We start from the raw sequence: 20,542 nt of genomic DNA, 5'->3' as shown, positions 1-20,542 counted from the left end.
ATTTTTTGAAGATGATGCGCGTGCTGGAATCTGATTACATTTGAGTTACTATGGTTTTAAATGTTGGGTGCATGTTGAACATCAACGAGGACCATAATTTTATATTAAAGTAGTTTGCTGTATAGTAGTAGCGACATAAAAGTATTTACTGTAAAGTACTAGCTTGAAATATTCGAAGGTACTTAATATGAACATATTTGACGTCTTAAAAAGAACGAAATAATACTATTGATCGTTCGTAAAATACAGGATCAAAATTTAATACTGCAAAATTGTTAGCGAAAGTTTCAATATACTGACCAACTAGGACAACGTAGCAAAGTAAACTCTGATTGATTTTTGAAGATAAATGTGAAACCGCGTACAGGTATACCTACATAATTCAATCAAAATATTTCTACTGTTTATAGGAAGAACCAAATACTAGAGAGGGGAACTACTCATATATTTAAACAAAATGTGTCTTCGGCTTTTAGCTTAGAGCATATTAATGCTTACTAGACGAAAGAAAGAAACAAATTCTTACCAGAACTGAGTCATTCTCAAAAACAGCCAATCTAGATTCCAAGTCAGGTTCACTTCAATTAGGTTCTCAATTCGCAACCGGAACATCGTCGTAACAGTAATTAGCATATGTACATCAAGAGGTGGCTCGTCGGTGACTCCTGGGGCTAAAACAATAAGGAAGCGACAATTGGATTATATCAGCTCCTAGCTTTAGGGTTGCCACTTAGAAAATCTTGTTTATTTTGCATTTTTTTACAAATTTATGAGACGAGCATGTAGTTCGTAATGACAAGTGCCATGAGTGCTTATAAATAGGTGGACAAAAATTTTGAATTATAAAATGCTGAATGGTATTGAACTGTCTGTACTTTGAGATGTTAGACGAAATGTTCAAGCTAAGGTCTGAAGTAATAGTGTCTCTCTGTAAACTATAACTTATTTAGTTATAAAGTTTGTTCGTCACCTTGAGACCTTAGACGTAATGTTCAAGCTAAGGTCTGAAGTAATAATGTCTCTCTGTAAACTATAGCCTTAGTTCAGTTTCTTATAAATGTAATAAATGAAATAGAAGCAATTATTAAAAGTAGATAGTTGTATGTAGTACAGATGCCTTTCTGCACAAGTTAACGCTAACGTTATGTATGAGCTTATATGGGCGTGGAGAAAATGGATGATAGGAGACTGACTAAGAGGAAATATAAGGCGAATGTGGATGGAAGAGCCGGTAGGGATCACACCGAACCTTCGAATGCCAGATAGGTATCTGACATTCTTAGTAAAGGCCAGGTCAAAAGTACCCTGAACCGGCGGGAATGCATGAAAAGATTCACGTGGTTTAGGAAACGAGAGAAGTATAGCAGAAGCGTGAAAGTGGCAATACATATCCTTTGTCTACCCCAAAGGGATAGAGGCGTGATATTATGTATGTATTTATGAGAATGATATATGCTATCTATAGACTTATCGATCAGATATGTCTTTCCCATATATTTTTTTGCTTTCTTAGCGTTGACGATTATAAAGAGACGTCTTAGCTATTGTCAAGCATGTTACAAGAATCGGATTAGTTTTCCGAACGTTTACTCTAATTTTTAAAGTATTAATGTAAAATGATAAAACGTAGTCATTACGCATCACATTATTATCACCTACAATTTCAACCACTGATAACTTTGGATCCGAGATAAATATAACAATAACACAAAACCCAAAAATATTCTAACAATAAATTAAAAATGAACAAAGGGAATTCCATACACAGAGATAACCCTATATATTGTGTTTGTTAATATACAATAAGTGTGTCACAGTGCTCGCGGGTCGCGTAATCTCTACATTGACGTTGGGTGAGACACACGGACTGACTTCTATCAATACAATAAGCCAGTTTAGTCGACTTATTTAAATTTGAAAATAGAAAAGGATTTCAAAACCGGCGTTCTAAATTTAAAAATCGTGGATGTGGCGTTTCGTGACGAGGAATAAGCAAGTGACGGCTATGGTGGCGCTGCTGGCGGTAGCCGCGGCGCTGGTCATCGTCCTTGCTACCAAGGGTGGTGGGAAACGTATCACCACTGATGATGTAGAGGAACCTGAAGATGTCAGCGGCGATCCGCATGTGTTTGCTGCTTTTAGGTAAGTTATTTTCTTTAGCAAATAGTTAGTAGTAGTATATTTGGTGTTATGAAAGAATCAATATCAGACATGCACCGGGTCAAAAAACTGAGCAAAATCATTATAATGCATTAAAAAGGATTTCATCATTCCATATATAAGTGACATAAGAGGTTATGGAAGAGGAATTGGTCCGCACTGAAGCGATAAATAATAACGTTCTGTATTCAATAAAATTTGTATTAATTTTTCAACTTAAACTCAAGTTGAATCGTCTGAAACTGTAATTTATGCCTAATATGGCAATAGCTTCGCCACATGTCACCTCAAGAAATGTAAATAATGTACTAAATGCAACTCTTCTTACCCCTTCAAGGCTTTGCATTATTGAGTGACCGCCAGTGCTATCTGCAAAATGAATGCAAAGTACTTACTGCAATACTCTAGATTAGACCAGTTTAGTTCAGAGTAAGAATAAAATCTATATATGTTTATGCAAGTGTTTCAAGTACCCTACTTAAAACATATGCGCTGCTACGACCTAATTATTTCGTAAAAATACTACGTTTTGCATCTGTAGGGGTTATTGAAGATACATACGGAATAGGATTTTTTTTATGACCACGATTACCTATATTTATGTAAGGGGCCATTCAAGTATTACGTAAACAGATTTATTACTATAATTACCTCCCCCCCCTCCATCTTCCTTGTCAGCAAAAGTAAGCGAAGCTCTTACCGCTCCGATCCCCTCTGCCTCTTATGCTTACTTAAACGTTGTTATATGTATTTTTCTTTATTGCGTTTTTGAGTGATTCATAAGCAGCAGTTATAATTCTAGAACTAACGAAATACATTAAGGATAGAGGACATTAACGCACATAATATTTAATTACACAAACTTTATGACACGGTATTATAATACTGTTTACCATTTAGGTACTAGGTTAGTACCGAGTAGGTACCTTGTGTTATGACACGGTAACATAAGGTACCTACTCGGTTCTAACCTAGTACCTAAATGTATACTTCATTTGTGGGAATCCCCAAAAATGCGTTTCATTTTCAAACATAGACAATGTGTGGGTTGCCATATGTGTACAAAAATAAATAACTACTGCTGACGTAATCGCCATCTAGACCCCCCCCCCCCCCTCTATGTCATAAAAAATAAGTAAAGCAAAGACCCCCGTCCTCTAGTGCTTACATAATACTTGAACGGCCCCTAATCTGCTTGAGTAAAACCGCTTTTATTTAAATTGATCGTGACACTCTCTTAATAGGAGATGATGGATGCTTGGTATAAGCTTATATCACTTAGTTAATTCTTCTGTATCTGTATTTCTGTATCTGCGATTTTTTCAAGTTTCTGCTTCTCTTTATATATTTCTTGGATCTGACTAAAATATATATATCACTTAGTTAATGGTTCTTCTAGTATCTGTATTTCTGTATCTACGATTTTGCAAAGTTACTGCTTCTCTTTATATATTACTTACATCTGGCTAATAAAAGCAATGAGAGACGCGTCCCCTAGTCAGAATTATGCAAATCTTCCTAAAGTAGGTGTTCGTTAGTAGCTATGAAGAAAAGTACAAAATATATAAGAGTCCAAGATGCCTTTCTGCAATCGCTACCGCTATTGTTAACGATAAGTCTATCGATATGATATGTCATTTGCATACAGTTTTCTGTTTCCTCTTTAGTCCATTGAAAAGTTACATTTGGGGTTGCGTTTTTTAGAGGACGCAATTTTATTTTTTTGAAGTGTAGGGGGGGTCAGTCTAAAGCTAAAACCAAATTTGTGGGGTCGCCACCCTTGTCCCACGGCCGCCATCTTGAAAATAAGGGTTGAAATGGTTTTACGATGTATCTCTTAAACTATTTATCTGACAAAAAATGTATAAACATTTTTGTTGCAAATTAAATTCTCTACAACTTTGGTCTTGTAACTTTTGTCGTAGAACTATAAATAAAAAGTTATAAGCGAAAATGTTAAGAAATTCAATGTTAAGCAATGTCCATTGCAACGTCATCAGAACGTGTGTTTATAAGGTTCATAATACTTTTTGTACTCTCATTAATACCCAAATACCCAAGGGACTATTAGGGAACAAAAGAACATCTGCCTGCTATTATTATTATTATTTCTAACCTCTCTTATTGTAAGAATAGCTGATAATATTGTGTTGAAGTTGTAGTAAGTAAGTTATTTATTAGCATTTTGACTTTTAAAAGGCAAAATGCTAATAAAAAAAAAAGTAGTTTTCACTAAAGTTAAAATCGTGTCTAAAATCATTCGAAATCGAATAAAATACATCCGCACGTACAGAAATATGTAGCACAACTAAAAGATATAAGTTGAACGACAACTTCAACACAATATTATCAGCTATTCTTACAATAAGAGAGGTTAGAAATAATAATAATAATAGCAGGCAGATGTTCTTTTGTTCCCTAATAGTCCCTTGGGTATTTGGGTATTAATGAGAGTACAAAAAAAGTATTATGAACCTTATAAACACACGTTCTGATGACGTTGCAATGGACATTGCTTAACATTGAATTTCTTAACATTTTCGCTCATAACTTTTTTTTTATAGTTCTACGACAAAAGTTACTAGACCAAAGTTGTAGAGAATTTAATTTGCAACAAAAATGTTTATAATTTTTTGTCAGATAAATAGTTTAAGAGATACATCGTAAAACCATTTCAACCCCTATTTTCAAGATGGCGGCCGTGGGACAAGGGTGGCGACCCCACAAACTTGGTTTTAGCTTTAGAGTGACCCCCCCTACACTTCAAAAAAATAACATTGCGTCCTCTAAAAAACGCAAGGTAAGGCCTAAAAAATGTAACATTTCAATGGACTACTTAGCGTTATCGATTGTAGGAAGGTGTCGTGGGTACGCTTCCAGCAGCTTGCTTTAATACCGCCGAACACGTAACCACGAGATATAAAAAAAATAAATGAGAAAATAACACTATCAAAGCTAAAGAATGCTTGTACGAGAGCAACGTAATTGATTTATTGTAAGCAAGTTTGGCAAGCTTCCGCGTCAAAGAATTCAATGGTAAAAAATAAAATGCATTCAATTGACAAAGAGAACTTGCAACATGTGATTGCTGAATCACGATGACTAACCGAGGGAGCGTGGGAAGCGTTGTAAGCGATACATGCGAAATGTTATGTTTACACCTAGACTTTAGAGTATATTCTGTGTTTACTACATATTCACGCCTTTTATCACCGAATGGGGCTCAGGCACAACTAGAGGACCATTATTCCGTCCCATGATGTGATAGGTTAGCTTATCGCGATATTAGACAGAATTTAAAACTCAGAGCAGAGAGAGAACAGAATTCAACTCAGAGATAATACAGAGCATAAAAATAATACATCACTTTTCCTGAGCCGGAGATCAAATCCGAGACTTCAACATGGTAGTCTTTTTAATACAACTACGCAAGCAAGGGAGTGGTGTACTCACTGTGTAGCAATGTTTCAAATATACACGATATCCTACAATCTGTTATTGATGTATCTGTTTCCTATTATTTATTTATTTTTTGATATAAGTAATAAAGGTAAGGCCGTAGGTTCAAAACCCCAGGGCATATCCGACTTGTGTGTATTATTTGTGAATCGCTTGTTTTAACGGCGAAGGAAAAAAAATGTATATATAGGAAGTTCCCTAAAAGTATATTTAGGATATTTGAAGTCTTGCAATCTGCATTAGGCCAGCGTGGTGGACTAAGGCTTAATACTTCTCAATAAGAGGGGAGGGATGTCCAGCAGTGAGAGTATATAATACAGGGCTAAATTATTATTACTTATAAAAAAGATAATAAGACCAAAGGGTTTGTTTGAAGTCGTCAATAACTTCCTAAGGTATTCCATGTGATGATATTGCGTTTTATATTATGCCCTATAAAAATCTTGATTATAGTAATCACTTACCATTAAAGTGACCACCGGTACAAATACAAAAGGTATTCTGGCAGTTACCACTAAAGTTTCTGCAAGCAATAACTCTACGTCATCTCACATTCATACTTATTTCTAGGAACAAAAATAATATACTAGTCATAAAAAACAATCAATATAAATTCCGCCTGAAATTAATTTAATAGCAAAAGTTTACATCGTCGATCATCTTAGCCTGTGTTTAGTTTGATAATTATAATTAATGACTCTTAGTCGTTTAGAACAAATTGCTCTTTCTTTTTCTACAGTGTGTTATGTTCTTCAATGATGGTGTAAATTAAACCATATTTAATTATTTGAACGTAGTCTCTCTTTAATAACACATTATAGCAAGCACAATACAATGTTGACATATCTAATAATATATATCAGTGTTGCCAATATAACATCTCCCTTTTCCAAAACAGATAGGTTACATTTTCAACTAAATTAACAAAATTACTATTACATATAACATTTTCCATTCTACTGAAATTACAAACTTTTTCATTTATCTTACTATTACACAAACTATTTAAACCTTCACACATTCACATTTATTTATTTATTTAATCAGTTTTACATTAATAAACTTAATTATAATACATAATCTTTCAAAATTGAAGGTTTCCTACTCACTCTGCCTGATCTTGTTACACAGTTTTTTCATTATGATTATTAATTTCAAATCTTACATGCTTTGTTTCCGGTTCATGTCTATCTTGACTTTCAATAAATTCTTTTCCTTCTATACTATCATTTTCACAATCACCCCAATCATCTATAATACTATCCTTATATTTTCCTCCTTTTATCAACATTCTCCTATTCCTTACTATTATATCACCGTTCTCTTTTCTTATTTTATATGATCTCGGTCCATTACTTTTTCCTATCACTATCCCACTTTTATGTGGTTTCTCTCCGCTTTCATTTTGTATTTTTACTACATTTCCTTCAGTTAAATCCTGTAAATTCCTACATCCCTGATCATATTGTAACTTTTGCTTTCTTTGTTTTTCAATTAGTTTTTCTCTATAATTTATTACATTATGCTTTATGAAACGTCCTTCAAAAGATGGTATGATAGTCCTAATATTCCTATTAAACATAAGTTCGGCTGCTGTTTTCAAGTTATTATCTATAGGTGTATTCCTATGTAAAAGAAGACCCAAATAGATGTCTTTGTTATCATATATTAATTTTTTCAAAATATTTTTAATAGTTTGTATGTGTCTTTCTGCTAACCCATTGCCTTGATGATGTTTTGGACTAACTATCTTATGTTCAAAATTCCAACTACCTGAAAACTTTTTAAATTCTAGTCCTGTAAATTGAGTTCCTGAATCTGAATATACTAATTTAGGTATTCCATAGCGTGCAAATATTTGTTTACAACTATTAATTGTGTCTTGAGCTGACAAAGAACTTAACTTTTCTATTTCCACAAATTTACTATAAGCATCTACCACTAGTATATATGGATTTCTATAAAGAAAGAAAATATCAGTTGCTACTATTTGCCAAGGTCCCTCAGGTATTTCTTTTTCAATCATTTCCTCTTTCCTATTCCTATTCTGAAAACTTTTGCATGTATCACAATTTTGTATTAAATCTTCTATTTCTTTAGACATATTAGGCCAAAATATTGTTTTTCTTGCTAATTGTTTACATTTCTCGATTCCTAAGTGTGCATAGTGTATCTTACCTAGAATTTCTTTTCTCATACTTTTTGGTATCACAATTTGATTTCCTTTTACTATCAAACCTTCCCATTCACCTAACTCATCTCTATAACTATAATAACACTTTATTTCACTTTCTACTTGCCACTTATTTTCGGGCCAACCTTCTCTAATATATTTAATTATTTTTACTAATTTCTCATCTTTTGCCGTTTCCTCTATTATCTCCTTTAATTTTTTATCTGTTATATCATAATTATTTATCACCATAGCAACATGTGCATAACATTTATTATCTAAATCATATGTTTTAGATGTATCATTTATGAAAGACCTACTTAAGTGGTCAGCAATTAATAATTCTTTACCAGGTTTATAAATTAATTCAAACATATAAGGTTGTAATGCTAGTCTTATTCTTTGTAATCTAATCGGACATTTATTTAAAGGTTTTGAGAATATTGCCACCAACGGTTTGTGGTTTGTTTCCACAACAAATTTCTGACCATACAAATATTGATTAAATTTAGTACATCCATAAAGAATGGCTAGACTTTCTTTTTCAATTTGACTGTACAATTTCTCTGTGTCTGTTAATGCTCTTGAACCATAAGCTACTGGTTGAGCATTTTGTAAAAGTACTGAACCTAAACCATCCTTGGATGCATCTACACTCAAAGTTATCAATTGGTTAATTTGAAAGTATTTAAGTACTGGGGGTTCACTAATTAATTTCTTTAACATGTTATACGACTCTTGCTGTCTATTTCCCCACATGAAAATTACATCTTTCTTAATTAATTCTCTTAATGGTGCTGTCACTTCAGATACATTTGGTATAAATCTAGAGATATATGTAATCATTCCTAAAAATCTATGCAATTCTTTCTGATCTTTAGGTTCCCTCATTTCTGTAATAGCTTTTACTCTATTCTTATCAATTTTCACTCCTTCACTACTTAAAATATGTCCTAAATACTTAACTTCTTTTTGTTTGAACTGACATTTTTTTATATTGAATTTAATTCCACTTTCTTTTGCTCTTTTCAACACTTTTTCTAGAATCTTATCATGGGTTTCTTCATTTCTAGCATGAATTAATACATCATCAATGTAAATTTCTACACCTTCAATATCTTTAAATATGTTTTTATAAACTCTATGAAACACTTCTGGGCTAGATGATAAACCAAAAGGTAACCTATTATAATAATATCTACCATAGGGTGTAATGAATGTTGTAAATTCTTTACTATCATTGCTTAATTTTAACATGAAAAAGGCTTTATTAGCGTCTAACGTACTAAAGACTGTACTACCACTTAATTTAGAGGTTATTTCTTCTAGTGTGGGTATCATAATATGTTCCCGTTTAATCTGACTATTTAAATATTGTGGGTCTAAGCAGACTCTAATAGACCCGTCTGGCTTTGAAGTAATGACTAGACTGCTAACAAAATCTGTGGGTTTCTCTATTTTTGAAATTACCCCTATCTTCTCTAAGTTATCTAATTCAGATTTTAATTTTGTTAAAAGTTTAAATGGTACATGTCTACAAGGTTCAATCTTGCCTTGCCAGTCATTTCTTAAAATAATTTTATACTCATATTCTTTAATCTGTCCTAAGCCTTCAAAAACATCTTTATATTTTTCTAACATTGTGTCTTTACTATCAATTTTTTGTATTTGTGTATTATTTTTATTTAATGAACTTGGAATTCTTTTAATCAATTTAAATTTATCTATTGTGTCCAACCCCAATATAGGTAATAGCTTTCCATGACAGACTTGAAATGTTATGAACTGATTTTCTTTACCAATTTTACATTTTAAGGAAACTTGTCCCAATGTAGGTATGGGATCACCATTATAATTTGACAATTGTAGATTAGATTTTTCAAATGTACATATGCCTATTTTGTAACAAAGGTTTTTTGGTAAAACATTACATTGTGCACCAGTATCTAATTTAAATTCTAAATTCTTATTTAAATCCACAAAGTATACATTTTCTGACCAATCTCTATTTGATGCAGATACATTATTGATACAAACACTGTTTAATTTAGTTTCAGTAATTAGATTATGATTTGTTTTGTAATTTGTGTACAATTGTTTAATATGTCTGCCTGATTGGCATTGTTTAGCAAAATGGCCAATTTTATTGCACTTTAAACAAATTTTATTATAAGCGGGACAATTTCTTTTGTCATGTAGCTTACCACATCGCTGACATTGTTTTGAAATTACTGTTGACCTGCCCGTTGTCTGCCTAAAAGTCTGCATAGTATCAGTTCTACTTCTTGACTTTGATCTTGATCTTGGATATTGGCTCGGCATAGACCTATTATTAATCTTATTTACTTGTCCAGATATACTACTTTCTGTTTTCTGCAACCTTTCCGCTGATAGTTCTGCAGCTTTACAAATTTCAATAGCTTTCTGTAATGTTAAGTCGGGTTCTCTTAATAATCTATTTTTAGCAGTTTTATCTATAATACCTGTAATTAATTTATCTTTTATTAAGCGTTCTTGCTGTTCGCCAAACTTGCATTGGATTGCTAGTTTCCTCAACTCTGTCAGGTACTGATCCAACGATTCACCTTCATTTTGATTTCGCATAAAAAACATGTGCGCATTCACACTAAGATTCTCTCGCGGTACGAAGTAATCATAAAATTTAGTTATTACCTCTTCATACGTAGATTGCTTCTCGTCAATCTCAAACGTAGCGTAAATGTCGATGCAAGTTTCACCCATGCAGTGAAGTAATAATGCGACTTGAACATCTTCTGGTTTCTTGTCCGCTCCCGACGCCTTTCTATATATTTCGAATCTTCTTTTCCATCTCTTAAATCCTTCAGCGTTTAGTTCCTTAAATTCTGGGGGTTTCAATCCCGTAATTGTATTTCTGTCTTCTGCCATTTTACACCGCGTGCTTGGGTATTGTATTTATTAATCTTAACAATTTTTCTATCTGGAACACAAATAATACCGATGTCTTCTTCAATTTTAAATTGCCAACGTTTTGCCGCAGCGCCATGTTATGTTCTTCAATGATGGTGTAAATTAAACCATATTTAATTATTTGAACGTAGTCTCTCTTTAATAACACATTATAGCAAGCACAATACAATGTTGACATATCTAATAATATATATCAGTGTTGCCAATATAACACAGTGAATTAGATACATAATTATAGGAAGTGTACATAAAACCTTTATTGTCTACAATTTTACGTACGTTCTACAGAACATGACAGCTGGTACGGTAGGTAACTAAATATTAAACCATGACAATGTTATCAAACTATATTTACTTGGTCACTACGGTCGAAATACTCAAATGAACTAATACCACTTATTAACTTAACAAACGCATGCATAACCGACGTACTCTTTTTTTAATGCCTTACTAGGCAAACGAGCAAGCGGTCCGCTAATGGTAAGCAGTATTCGCCGCTCATGGTCTTTGCAATGCCAGAGGCACAGCCAAACCGTTACCTACCTGGAGGTGAGCATTCTTTTAAAGCCTCGTTTAAAGAAGGACAATAACACTCGGGAAACACCGATGCAAGGAGTTCTTTCCAAAATCCTGCAACTATTTTGACAATAACCCTCTTTTTCAGCCTTCCGTCAAACAACCGTTTCATGCCCTCAATCGGCAACGGTCACATCGCAGCAAACGTCTTCGGCGATACAGTCTACATGAATGGCTTATACAATGGACATAAGGGTGAAAGTCATCGAGCCAGGATACCCAATTGGGCCAATATCAGACTTAACTCTACACTCACACGACATCCGTTTAGCCCAGTCTATAGTTTAAATACTAAAGAAGGAGTGTTCAAAGTGAGGGTAGACAGGGAAAGGTCGATTGTCACGCAAATGATTTACGCCCATCGGTATTACACGAGGGCTTTGATCAACCAAATCAAAGTTGATTCGAAGACTCATAACGGTATGATATTTTGTTATTTTATTGTCCATTGGTAAATTGGTCGAAAAAGTACGCCAAAAACTATTAATATTCAATGTAAGTTAGGTAAAAGACTTCCCTAGATCTCATGGCAAATATCGTGTAGCCAATGATGACAATAGCGAAATAGCCAGCGTGCTGGACTATAGCCTAACATCTCTCAATAGTAGAGGAGGCCCCGTGCGCAGCAGTGGGACAGTATATAATACAGGGCTGATATTATAATAATGATAATAATGAATAAAAAGATAGCAGCAAATGTATTTAGTTGCAATAGGCATAAAATATACCGAAGGCGTAGCTACCTAGACTTCATGCAATTCGTTTTATGATCCCTCTATTAGATGACCAGATATTGTATCATATAATCCACGTTGATTAGTATTTATATAGATTCTAGTTTACCTGCAGTTGTCAGACGATGACGCAATTAAATGTATTCTCGGCTGACCTTGTGCAGTTGAAGATTTCGCAACGCCTACATTAATTTTAACTATGATTGATATAAAATTTTGCTATAAAAATATTGTAGGTGTTTCTTAACTGGATGGACATTAAAACTTTGTGTTGTCTGGAGTAGCAATGAGCTGATGTACCTACTTACCTCATCCTGCCTTTTTTTATTCCAATGTTTATTATGTTGTATATGACTCAACAAAGTTATAGCGCAAACATTAATATTTTTTTTATACGAGCATGGCAAATTATCTTCACTGCACCTGATGGTAAGTGGAGTGGGATTCAATAGAATGTTGATCTACGAGAGATGATTACCCCTTGGCAGTCGAGACAATTATGCCGGCCTTTTGAAACCGGGTATACACAGATTAATCCAGGAACGCGACCCGTTTACGACATAATTTTGCAAATTATTCAACGCTGCTTAAATGTCCGAGATTTTGTTAGCTTCTGTCGATAATAGTAAGGCGCGTTGGGGTAAGATCGTAGGAGGTATAACATCGTATAAATCAAATAACTCGTAATTGTGTTATAATTTTTGTTTTCGGACAACACTACCTGCGACACCATCTTGTACCCTACGTTCCACTAGTTCACATGAGTGAATCCGTCAAGTGAATAATGTTTACGGTGCTAACAAACAGAATATCGGTGTTTTGTCGTTCCCTGGCAGATCCGGATTAACCCCATGCAAGAATTTGCCTAATTTTAATTGAGTATTTACTGTTTTCAATTAATTTTGTAGGTATATACTATCATAAAGGAAATAAATCTTGTGACTTGTTTATTCAAATATGTCGAAACACGTATATTCCCTGAGATCCGATCTTTACCCATACAATTATTTGTCGTTTAAGAACGGATAAAAATCGTTCTATCTAGCACTTGTAAAATATTGCAAGTTTTTATCAAAATTTATACACGAAAACGTCTGAACTCAGTAATTGGTTTTTTTTTTTAGCTCAGATGAATGGTCGATTTCGTTTATTTATTGTTTATTTACACGTGTCTGTACTATTTCTTCGAATATTTTTAAAAATATCTACAGTCTCACTTATGTGGGGTATGATCGTATGCCTAGAACTATTAAAAAAACAAAGTTCGCTTCTAAAAATATCTTACGAAATTTATAATTTTTTTTGAATGTTTATAAATGAATATCTAGATCAGAATATGCTCTTTTTATGGATTTTAGAATCTCTGTATCATAGACGATTTTAGATAGTAGTCCGAACCATACCTGTGAAGGTCCTATCTTTCTCACACATTTCTAAAAGTATGGTACTTTTTTAAAGCCCTATAAAACATTAACTGTTATATATAAGGTATTGAAAAAATATATACCATTTAGTATATTTAATAACATATAGCTAAGTTAATGATTCATTATGATAGCTCTTATAGAATTTTTGTAAAAAAATTATTCGAGAAGACTGTTTAACACGTCGAAAAAGCGTCCGATTTAACCCCAACGCACCTTAATTTTAATTATAATAATATAATTTATGAAACTTCATTTTACTTATTTCATTCCAGATCCAAGCTTCATCCACCACGAAATCTGGGTAGCAATATCTCTGATGCCAGGGCCGGATAGCAAAGACGTAGCATTCCAGAATCCAGTTCCAGAGATCATCAACGGTCGAACTATCTGGAGTTCCTGTGGACAGACCTGGGAGTCTGAGGACACGACTTACCAGCCCATGCCTGTAGACGTGTGTGCCTACTGGACATCTGTACCTGATCATCTGGTGGTGCCTCAGCATGGCTCCAGGATTTTCACTTTCGCCATGACGGCGGATAAGAATAGGACGGTGGCGAAAGAGGAGCTCATAAAAGGTTACTTTTTTGGATTTAATGGTCGTTTATAACTGCACTGATATTGATAATCAAGTTGACGTTGACACTGGGTTTGAAACAATTCTGACACTAACCCTGGCATTTATTGTTTGTTTTAAAGAAGGAATTAAATATTTTAACATTTCCATGAACTTTAACCAATATATACATAATATATTATGTTTCCGGGAAGTTAATCATTCAAAGATCTGCATGATATTGCTACTGTTTATGAGCAGTCGTGTCCATCAGGCTGAGCAAGTCTCGTTATTTCAATAAAAAATGTGTAATTATGCAAAACTGAATTATTATTTGATACGTAGCTCGCTTCTCGATAATGTATTTGTAATGGGGGTAAAGTTACTTGTTTGATAGTATTGCAGGAGGACGGTGAGAAATTGTACGAGAAACATGTTGAAGAGTGGCAGAAGCTGTACCTTGAAGGTGGAATTAAGATTGAAGGCAATTTGAAATTGGTGAGATGTCATGTATAATATCAGCCCTGTATCTACTGTCTCAATGCGAGGCATGGGCCTCCTCTACTATTGAGAGGGATTAGGCCTTAGTCTGCCACGCTGGCCTAGTTGGCACATTTCACAAACCCTCGGAATGCTTATAGAACTTCTCAAGAATGCTGGTTTGCTCGCAATACCTTTGCAACCTTACACCAACACAAATGTAATAAAGATCGAAAAAATTGTCCAACAATTTTAAAGCAACATTCGTCATTCAATTTATGACTTTTTTTCCCAGGCGAAGATTGTTCACGGGATCTGGTATTACTTCTTAAGCTCTTTACCATCAGCGAAGTCTTATCAACCATTGGACCGGTTCTACGGCCTCAGCCCTACCGGCCTCGCCACAGGAGGCACCTTCGAAGATTATGAAGGTAATTGCTGTTTCACATAAGATTTCATTCAGCTATGCATTACGTATTACATTACTACTAGTGGTAGGTCTCTCATATGTGAGAGTTCGCCTAGTTAGGTACCACCACAATGTCTATTTCTACCGCCAAGCAGCAGTGTTCAGTTACTGTTGTGTTCCGGTTTGAAGGACATTGTAGACATTGTACTGGACATAATAAGACTTAACATCTCATATCTCAGGATAGCGAACGCAGTGAAATACCAAACAATACTTTGTAATTCAAGGTGTTGGATGGTGTTTCTGTTTATGGGCGGTCGTATGGCTTACCATCAGGCGAACGGCAAGCTTGTCTCGTCATTTCAAGCAATAAAGAAAAATAATAATGCTAAGTGGTATTAACCACCAGGTCACAACTTCTGGGACACGGAGACGTGGATGTTCCCGTCCATCTTGCTGTTGTATCCTCGGTACGCGAAGACGCTCATCCAATACCGACTCGACACCGCTTACGTGGCAGCAGAACTCGCTAAACTCACTGGCCATAAGGGATACAGGTACACAGTACATTTTTACCTAGCAAGTGGTAATCTTGGGGTTAGGTTAGGTTAGGTTAGAATGAAAAAAATAATCATTGACAGTCTTACTCATAAACTTGTTTTAGCGTTAAGAGGTGATTAAGAATTGCTTAAATAGCTGTCAAAAGCATTACTGGTTTCCTAGTTTAAACCTTATTAAGAAGCAAGATGGCGGATTTGACTTAGATCTGATCGAGTAAAATTGTGTTTTAACTAAGCATAGCTTTGCGATTTTTTTATAAGTAAGACTGTATATGTCTTGTTACTTTCTTTCTTAAGTTAAATAGTGTGAAGATTAGAAACAAAACAATGAGGAAAATTTTGATTAAGTGATAATAACTTTTTATAGGGGTATTCTTAGAAAACATGACGATCCCTTCATAGCGAATAGTAGATTAATAATTGACAAGGGAACTTCATAGCAGTTAATAGAGGATTTCGTAGCTTCTAAAAAACAATTTAATTGATATATTAGGTACCTAAATAGAGTTATTTTCATAAATGTAACTACGGTCCTTGGTTAGGATTTTATTATAGCTGATAATACTAAAAAAGAGAAAACATTTCCAAGTTCCGAAAATAGAACAATATTCACTCTTCAGTTGTTGCGGTAGATATTTGAAGTTCCTTGTCAATTCTTTAGATTCCCATGGGAGAGCGCGTATACCGGGGTAGAAGTGACGCAGCCGTGCTGCCCGCTGGTGGCAGAGTTCCAACAACACATCTCGGGCTGCATATCGTTCGCGACTCGCCAGTATCTGGCTACCACGAGAGATGAGGAGTGGTTGAAGGTGAGAATGATGATTATACTGTCCCACTGCTGGGCATAGGCATCCTCTACAAAGAGAGAAAAGTCGTTGAAGGTATACTGACAAAATGGCTACGTAATTTTTATAAACAAATGATCAGATAGAATCACTAGCAATTTCACTTGAAGTCTGAATTATTACAAAGCACGTCGCATTATACTGTGCTTCTAAACTTGGTCCACTAGACCTACTATAACCTCCAGTAGAATTACTATGCCTTAAAGACTGTCTTGATTTCAGCAAGGCGGCTGTGCTATCGTGACGCATATAGCTGATTTCTGGGCTTCTCGCGCCATCATTAACTACACTACTGGCCTTTATGATATAGAGAGTGGGTATCATTTATATATCTTCTTGCAATTGTCATATTAATCAGAATTTGACAGACTTGCCTGTAATTTTGAAATAAAATTATTTTACGGATCTTATCGTCGTCTTTTACATAATTTTTTTTCCTAATGTTTCAAAGACTGCAGCCTTCATGGTCACGGGGGAACTAAGTTGTTCGTCAACTAAGAAATCAGTTACAATATTTATCTACATATTTACATTTACAAAATTTTAAATTGTTTTAGCAATTGACAGTCTGATCTACGCAGACGCAATGAAATTCGTAAAATAGTTTTATTTCAATGTCTAACATTCGCGTAAACATAAAAAATCATTATTTCCTGTAATTGGTTCCTCGTGATCTCTAAATTATTATTCATCATTTCTAGATGTGATGGGACCTGACGAGGATCACAGCAATGTTTCAAATTCAGTATTCACCAACGTAGTGGCTGGATACTCGCTTTATTTAGCACAGTACGTACACATTTCCTGATTCACTCTTCAAAGATAAACAATAGTTTATCATCTCATTAAGAATCGGGAAAAATAAAAACGCGTTAAATAAATCCAAAGTAACTTGTTACTTACTCCAAATGATTTTGGTTTTGAACTTTGACTTGAAAATAAAATTAGAAAGTTCTAAATACAGATTTTAATTAAAATATTCTCGACTTGACTGTTGAAAAAAGGTACCTAAATGTATAGTCATCCACATAAGCAGCTGAACCAATTTCGAATTTCAAATCGTCTTTACACATTAATTTGCATTGAATTTGTTTTTTCTTTGTCTGAAGTAAAGCCTATTATTTTACTTTTGTGACCAAGAAATAAATGCTGATAAGAACACATTAGAGTACAGACTTAAAGCTTTGAATTGTTTCAGATACTTGTGTGGGACTGTTCATAATACATAAATATTTTGTTCAGTGTACCAGTTAAGACTAAATGTTAATACTTCCAGATACGTGTCCTGCCTCTGCAAAGACTACTTCATGGCGAAAGACCCGGACCACTGGGCGGACATCGCCTGGAGTCTAGCGTTGCCTTACGATGAGGCGTTAGACTATCATCCCCAGTTCGAAGGATATCCACGAGGAGAGGAGATCAAGCAGGCAGATGCTGTACTCTTGGGATTCCCGTTGCAGTACAAAATGAATGTGTAAGTTGAAGTATTGTAGGATAAATAATTACAAAATGTAGGAGTTTTTTATACACGCAGGTAAAATTGGCCCCTTTGATGGTAAGTGGAGTGGGGTCCAATAGAATGTTGACGGACAAGAGATGTACACCTCGTCAGTTGACACAATTATGCCGTCCTATTGGAACTGGATATTCACAGGCTGTTGCCGGAATGCGATCTTAGCTAAAAATATTTCGATCAGCGATTTTCAATCATTGTTTTGCCTCTGGAACTAAACTTTGGATTTCCTTATTTTTTATGCCAACCACAAAAGTAGATGAACACATTCAAAACGTTAACATTTACTACAGTAAAAATTTTCATTTTTCATTACATAAAATAAATTAAACTTTCTAGAATTTTAGTGTAGAAATATAAGGAAAGACAAAGTTTAAAGGCAATTTGAAATTTTGAACTTATTCAGCTACCTTCGTGGCTGACAGTATCTACTCACTTTCTTATATATGTATATATTCATCCTCGTTTATGCTTATTATTTAGGAAATAAAACTTCTATTTAACACTACAAGCTCCCAACATCACACCACACCTTACCAACACGATTATCCGTAATTTTTAAACTATCGTCCCAGATCGACGCGAGCAAACGATCTATCATACTACGAGTCAGTGACTCGGTCAGACGGACCCGCCATGACATGGAGCATGCACACCATAGGACACCTCCAACTGCAAGACAATGTAAAGGCGGCTGAGCTGTTCAACAAAAGCTACCAGAGTTATGTCAGAGAACCTTTTAAGGTGGGTATTGAAACAAGAGCTGAATAAACATATAGCTTAGAGATAAATAAAGTTGAATAAAATTTATTCCTTACTGACCGGATTTCAGCCACAACGGCAAATCTTAACGGAGATCAGCAAGGTATGCAGGAGATATTATAGTGCACGTGTGTAATGCACACATTTGTGCATTATAATCTTTTGCGTGGATGATCTCCAGTGAGATAAGCCGCCGTGACCAAAACTCTCTCATTTACTCATTCATTCATAATTGTAATATATGTTAAAACATGTAGATAATAATTTTGTAGGCAGTCTTTCTACTTCAATTCCTTAGGTGTGGTCTGAACTCCAACGACCCGACATCGGGGCGATGAATTTCTTCACGGGCATGGGAGGGTTCTTACAAACTCTCATATTCGGATACGCCGGCATCAGCATACATCTAGACCGGCTGGAGATCAATTGGCCGCAGCTGCCGCCCGAAGCCACCAGGTTTAAAGTTAAAGGTAATTCCTAGTACTTCTCCACAATAGTATAACGCCTTTGTCCTTTCGTAGATAATAATGGCAAATCTCAATTTTGTCAGCCATGTTGCCTTCCATGTAATAGGGGGAGAGCCTATTGCCATCTATCGGGCCAGACAGAGTTAAGACCACTTTCTGCAGTTTCTTCTCATATGTTTCTTCTCATGACCGGCGATGTTCGATATAAAGTGTATCATATGAGTCTTATCTTTTCTTTTTAGGAGTTAAAATGTACATACTTACTAATACCTAATCTGATAGATTATTAATGAAAGTCTTCAGCGCCCACTAGGGGGTGTTGTCACCCATTTTGAGAAAACACTAGACAGACTCTAGACGTTGGTTCAAAAGTAGGGTACTTATCAATCTCCTTGCTTTCAGGTATAAAGTACCTAGGTTCGAATCTAATCCTGGACATCCAGACTTCTAGGATGAAGTTGATAGTGACGGAAGTGGACGACAACTGGCCGTTGGTTATGAACAATGGAAGGTATAACGTCACGCTGGTCCCGGGTATGTCGGGTAAGTGTCCATTTAATGCCAATGATATCTAATTTTTTTGTTAATGTTAAATGAGTTCCCGATTGCGACGGTGGTGTAGTTGTTTTGAGTGTACGACTGTGCTATGAGGTCCCGGGTTCAACACTCGGGTTGGGCTAAATGGTATTGAGTTTTTCATGAGTTTACGAAGTCTGTAGTTTGTGCCTGATGAGGCGCTAGGCTCAGCCCCTATCACATCATGGGACGCACTTGGCGGAAAGTCGGTGTTCTGCCTGCCCCTTCTGGAATAAATCAATGTGTGTGAAATTAAGTTCTTTAATTTCGAAATACGATATATCTATAATGTAGAATCGGCTTGTCACTATTTTATTATATTTATAATAATAAAGATCTCTTTTTTTTTTCCAGTAACACTCACAGGCACAGGACCGTTTACAATACGATCAAAGCCGTGGAAGGAATGCAAGCTGCCGGCCGACATCATCGGGAACAACTATCTCCGACCAATAGGGTTATAGCCAGAGCCATCTGTGAAATACTGTACAAAATAGACTTAACTTTGAGATAAAATATTTTTATATAGATTTGTAAATAAAAAAATCATATTCAGGGAAGAAAACAAAATAGTTATATTTTTTTAAATGCAAATAGTTATATTTTTTTGCATTAAATGTGCGCATGGTTTGAAAATAAAGTTGTATACATTAATTGCCCGCTTATTTATTACTGTTTGTGATCGATTCATATTTACGTTAAAAAAAAATAAGAAGATATTTTACGTCAGAGCAATGGCATTAATTTTGATCTCAATATTGTTCCTCTCATCTTAGTTCCTATGCATTTACCTCGTCTTGTCAACACTCTCGAATACTATAATAGGTCCGCAGTTATTTTAAGCCGTGGCGAAATACGAAATAAATATATATATATCAAGATTACAAAAAACATATTTA

General features: G+C 34.9%; 2 protein-coding genes across 2 annotated transcripts; one reads left to right on the top strand and one right to left on the bottom strand.

Moving 5' to 3' along the window:
- Positions 1–1,814: 1,814 nt before the first annotated feature.
- Positions 1,815–20,248, top strand: LOC115448110 (protein-glucosylgalactosylhydroxylysine glucosidase). The gene is made up of 14 exons (XM_037441800.1): positions 1,815–2,142; positions 11,406–11,737; positions 13,751–14,053; positions 14,429–14,529; positions 14,807–14,942; positions 15,330–15,477; positions 16,142–16,289; positions 16,548–16,638; positions 17,027–17,114; positions 17,602–17,799; positions 18,414–18,582; positions 18,899–19,070; positions 19,470–19,610; positions 19,998–20,248. The coding sequence occupies exons 1-14, from the start codon at positions 1,967–1,969 to the stop codon at positions 20,105–20,107; spliced, it is 2,313 nt and encodes a 770-aa protein (XP_037297697.1). The 5' UTR covers positions 1,815–1,966; the 3' UTR covers positions 20,108–20,248.
- LOC115448109 (uncharacterized protein K02A2.6) lies at positions 6,398–10,967 on the bottom strand. Its single transcript, XM_030175423.2, has one exon. It carries the CDS (start codon positions 10,697–10,699, stop codon positions 6,743–6,745), a length of 3,957 nt encoding a protein of 1,318 aa, XP_030031283.2. The 5' UTR covers positions 10,700–10,967; the 3' UTR covers positions 6,398–6,742.
- Positions 20,249–20,542: the final 294 nt, after the last annotated feature.

The sequence above is a fragment of the Manduca sexta genome, chromosome 23 (assembly GCF_014839805.1).
Source record: "Manduca sexta isolate Smith_Timp_Sample1 chromosome 23, JHU_Msex_v1.0, whole genome shotgun sequence".
In the NCBI taxonomy this organism is placed as follows: domain Eukaryota; kingdom Metazoa; phylum Arthropoda; class Insecta; order Lepidoptera; family Sphingidae; genus Manduca; species Manduca sexta.
The sequence above is the reverse complement of the archived record's forward strand: the minus strand, read 5'-3'. Positions and strand labels throughout refer to the sequence as shown.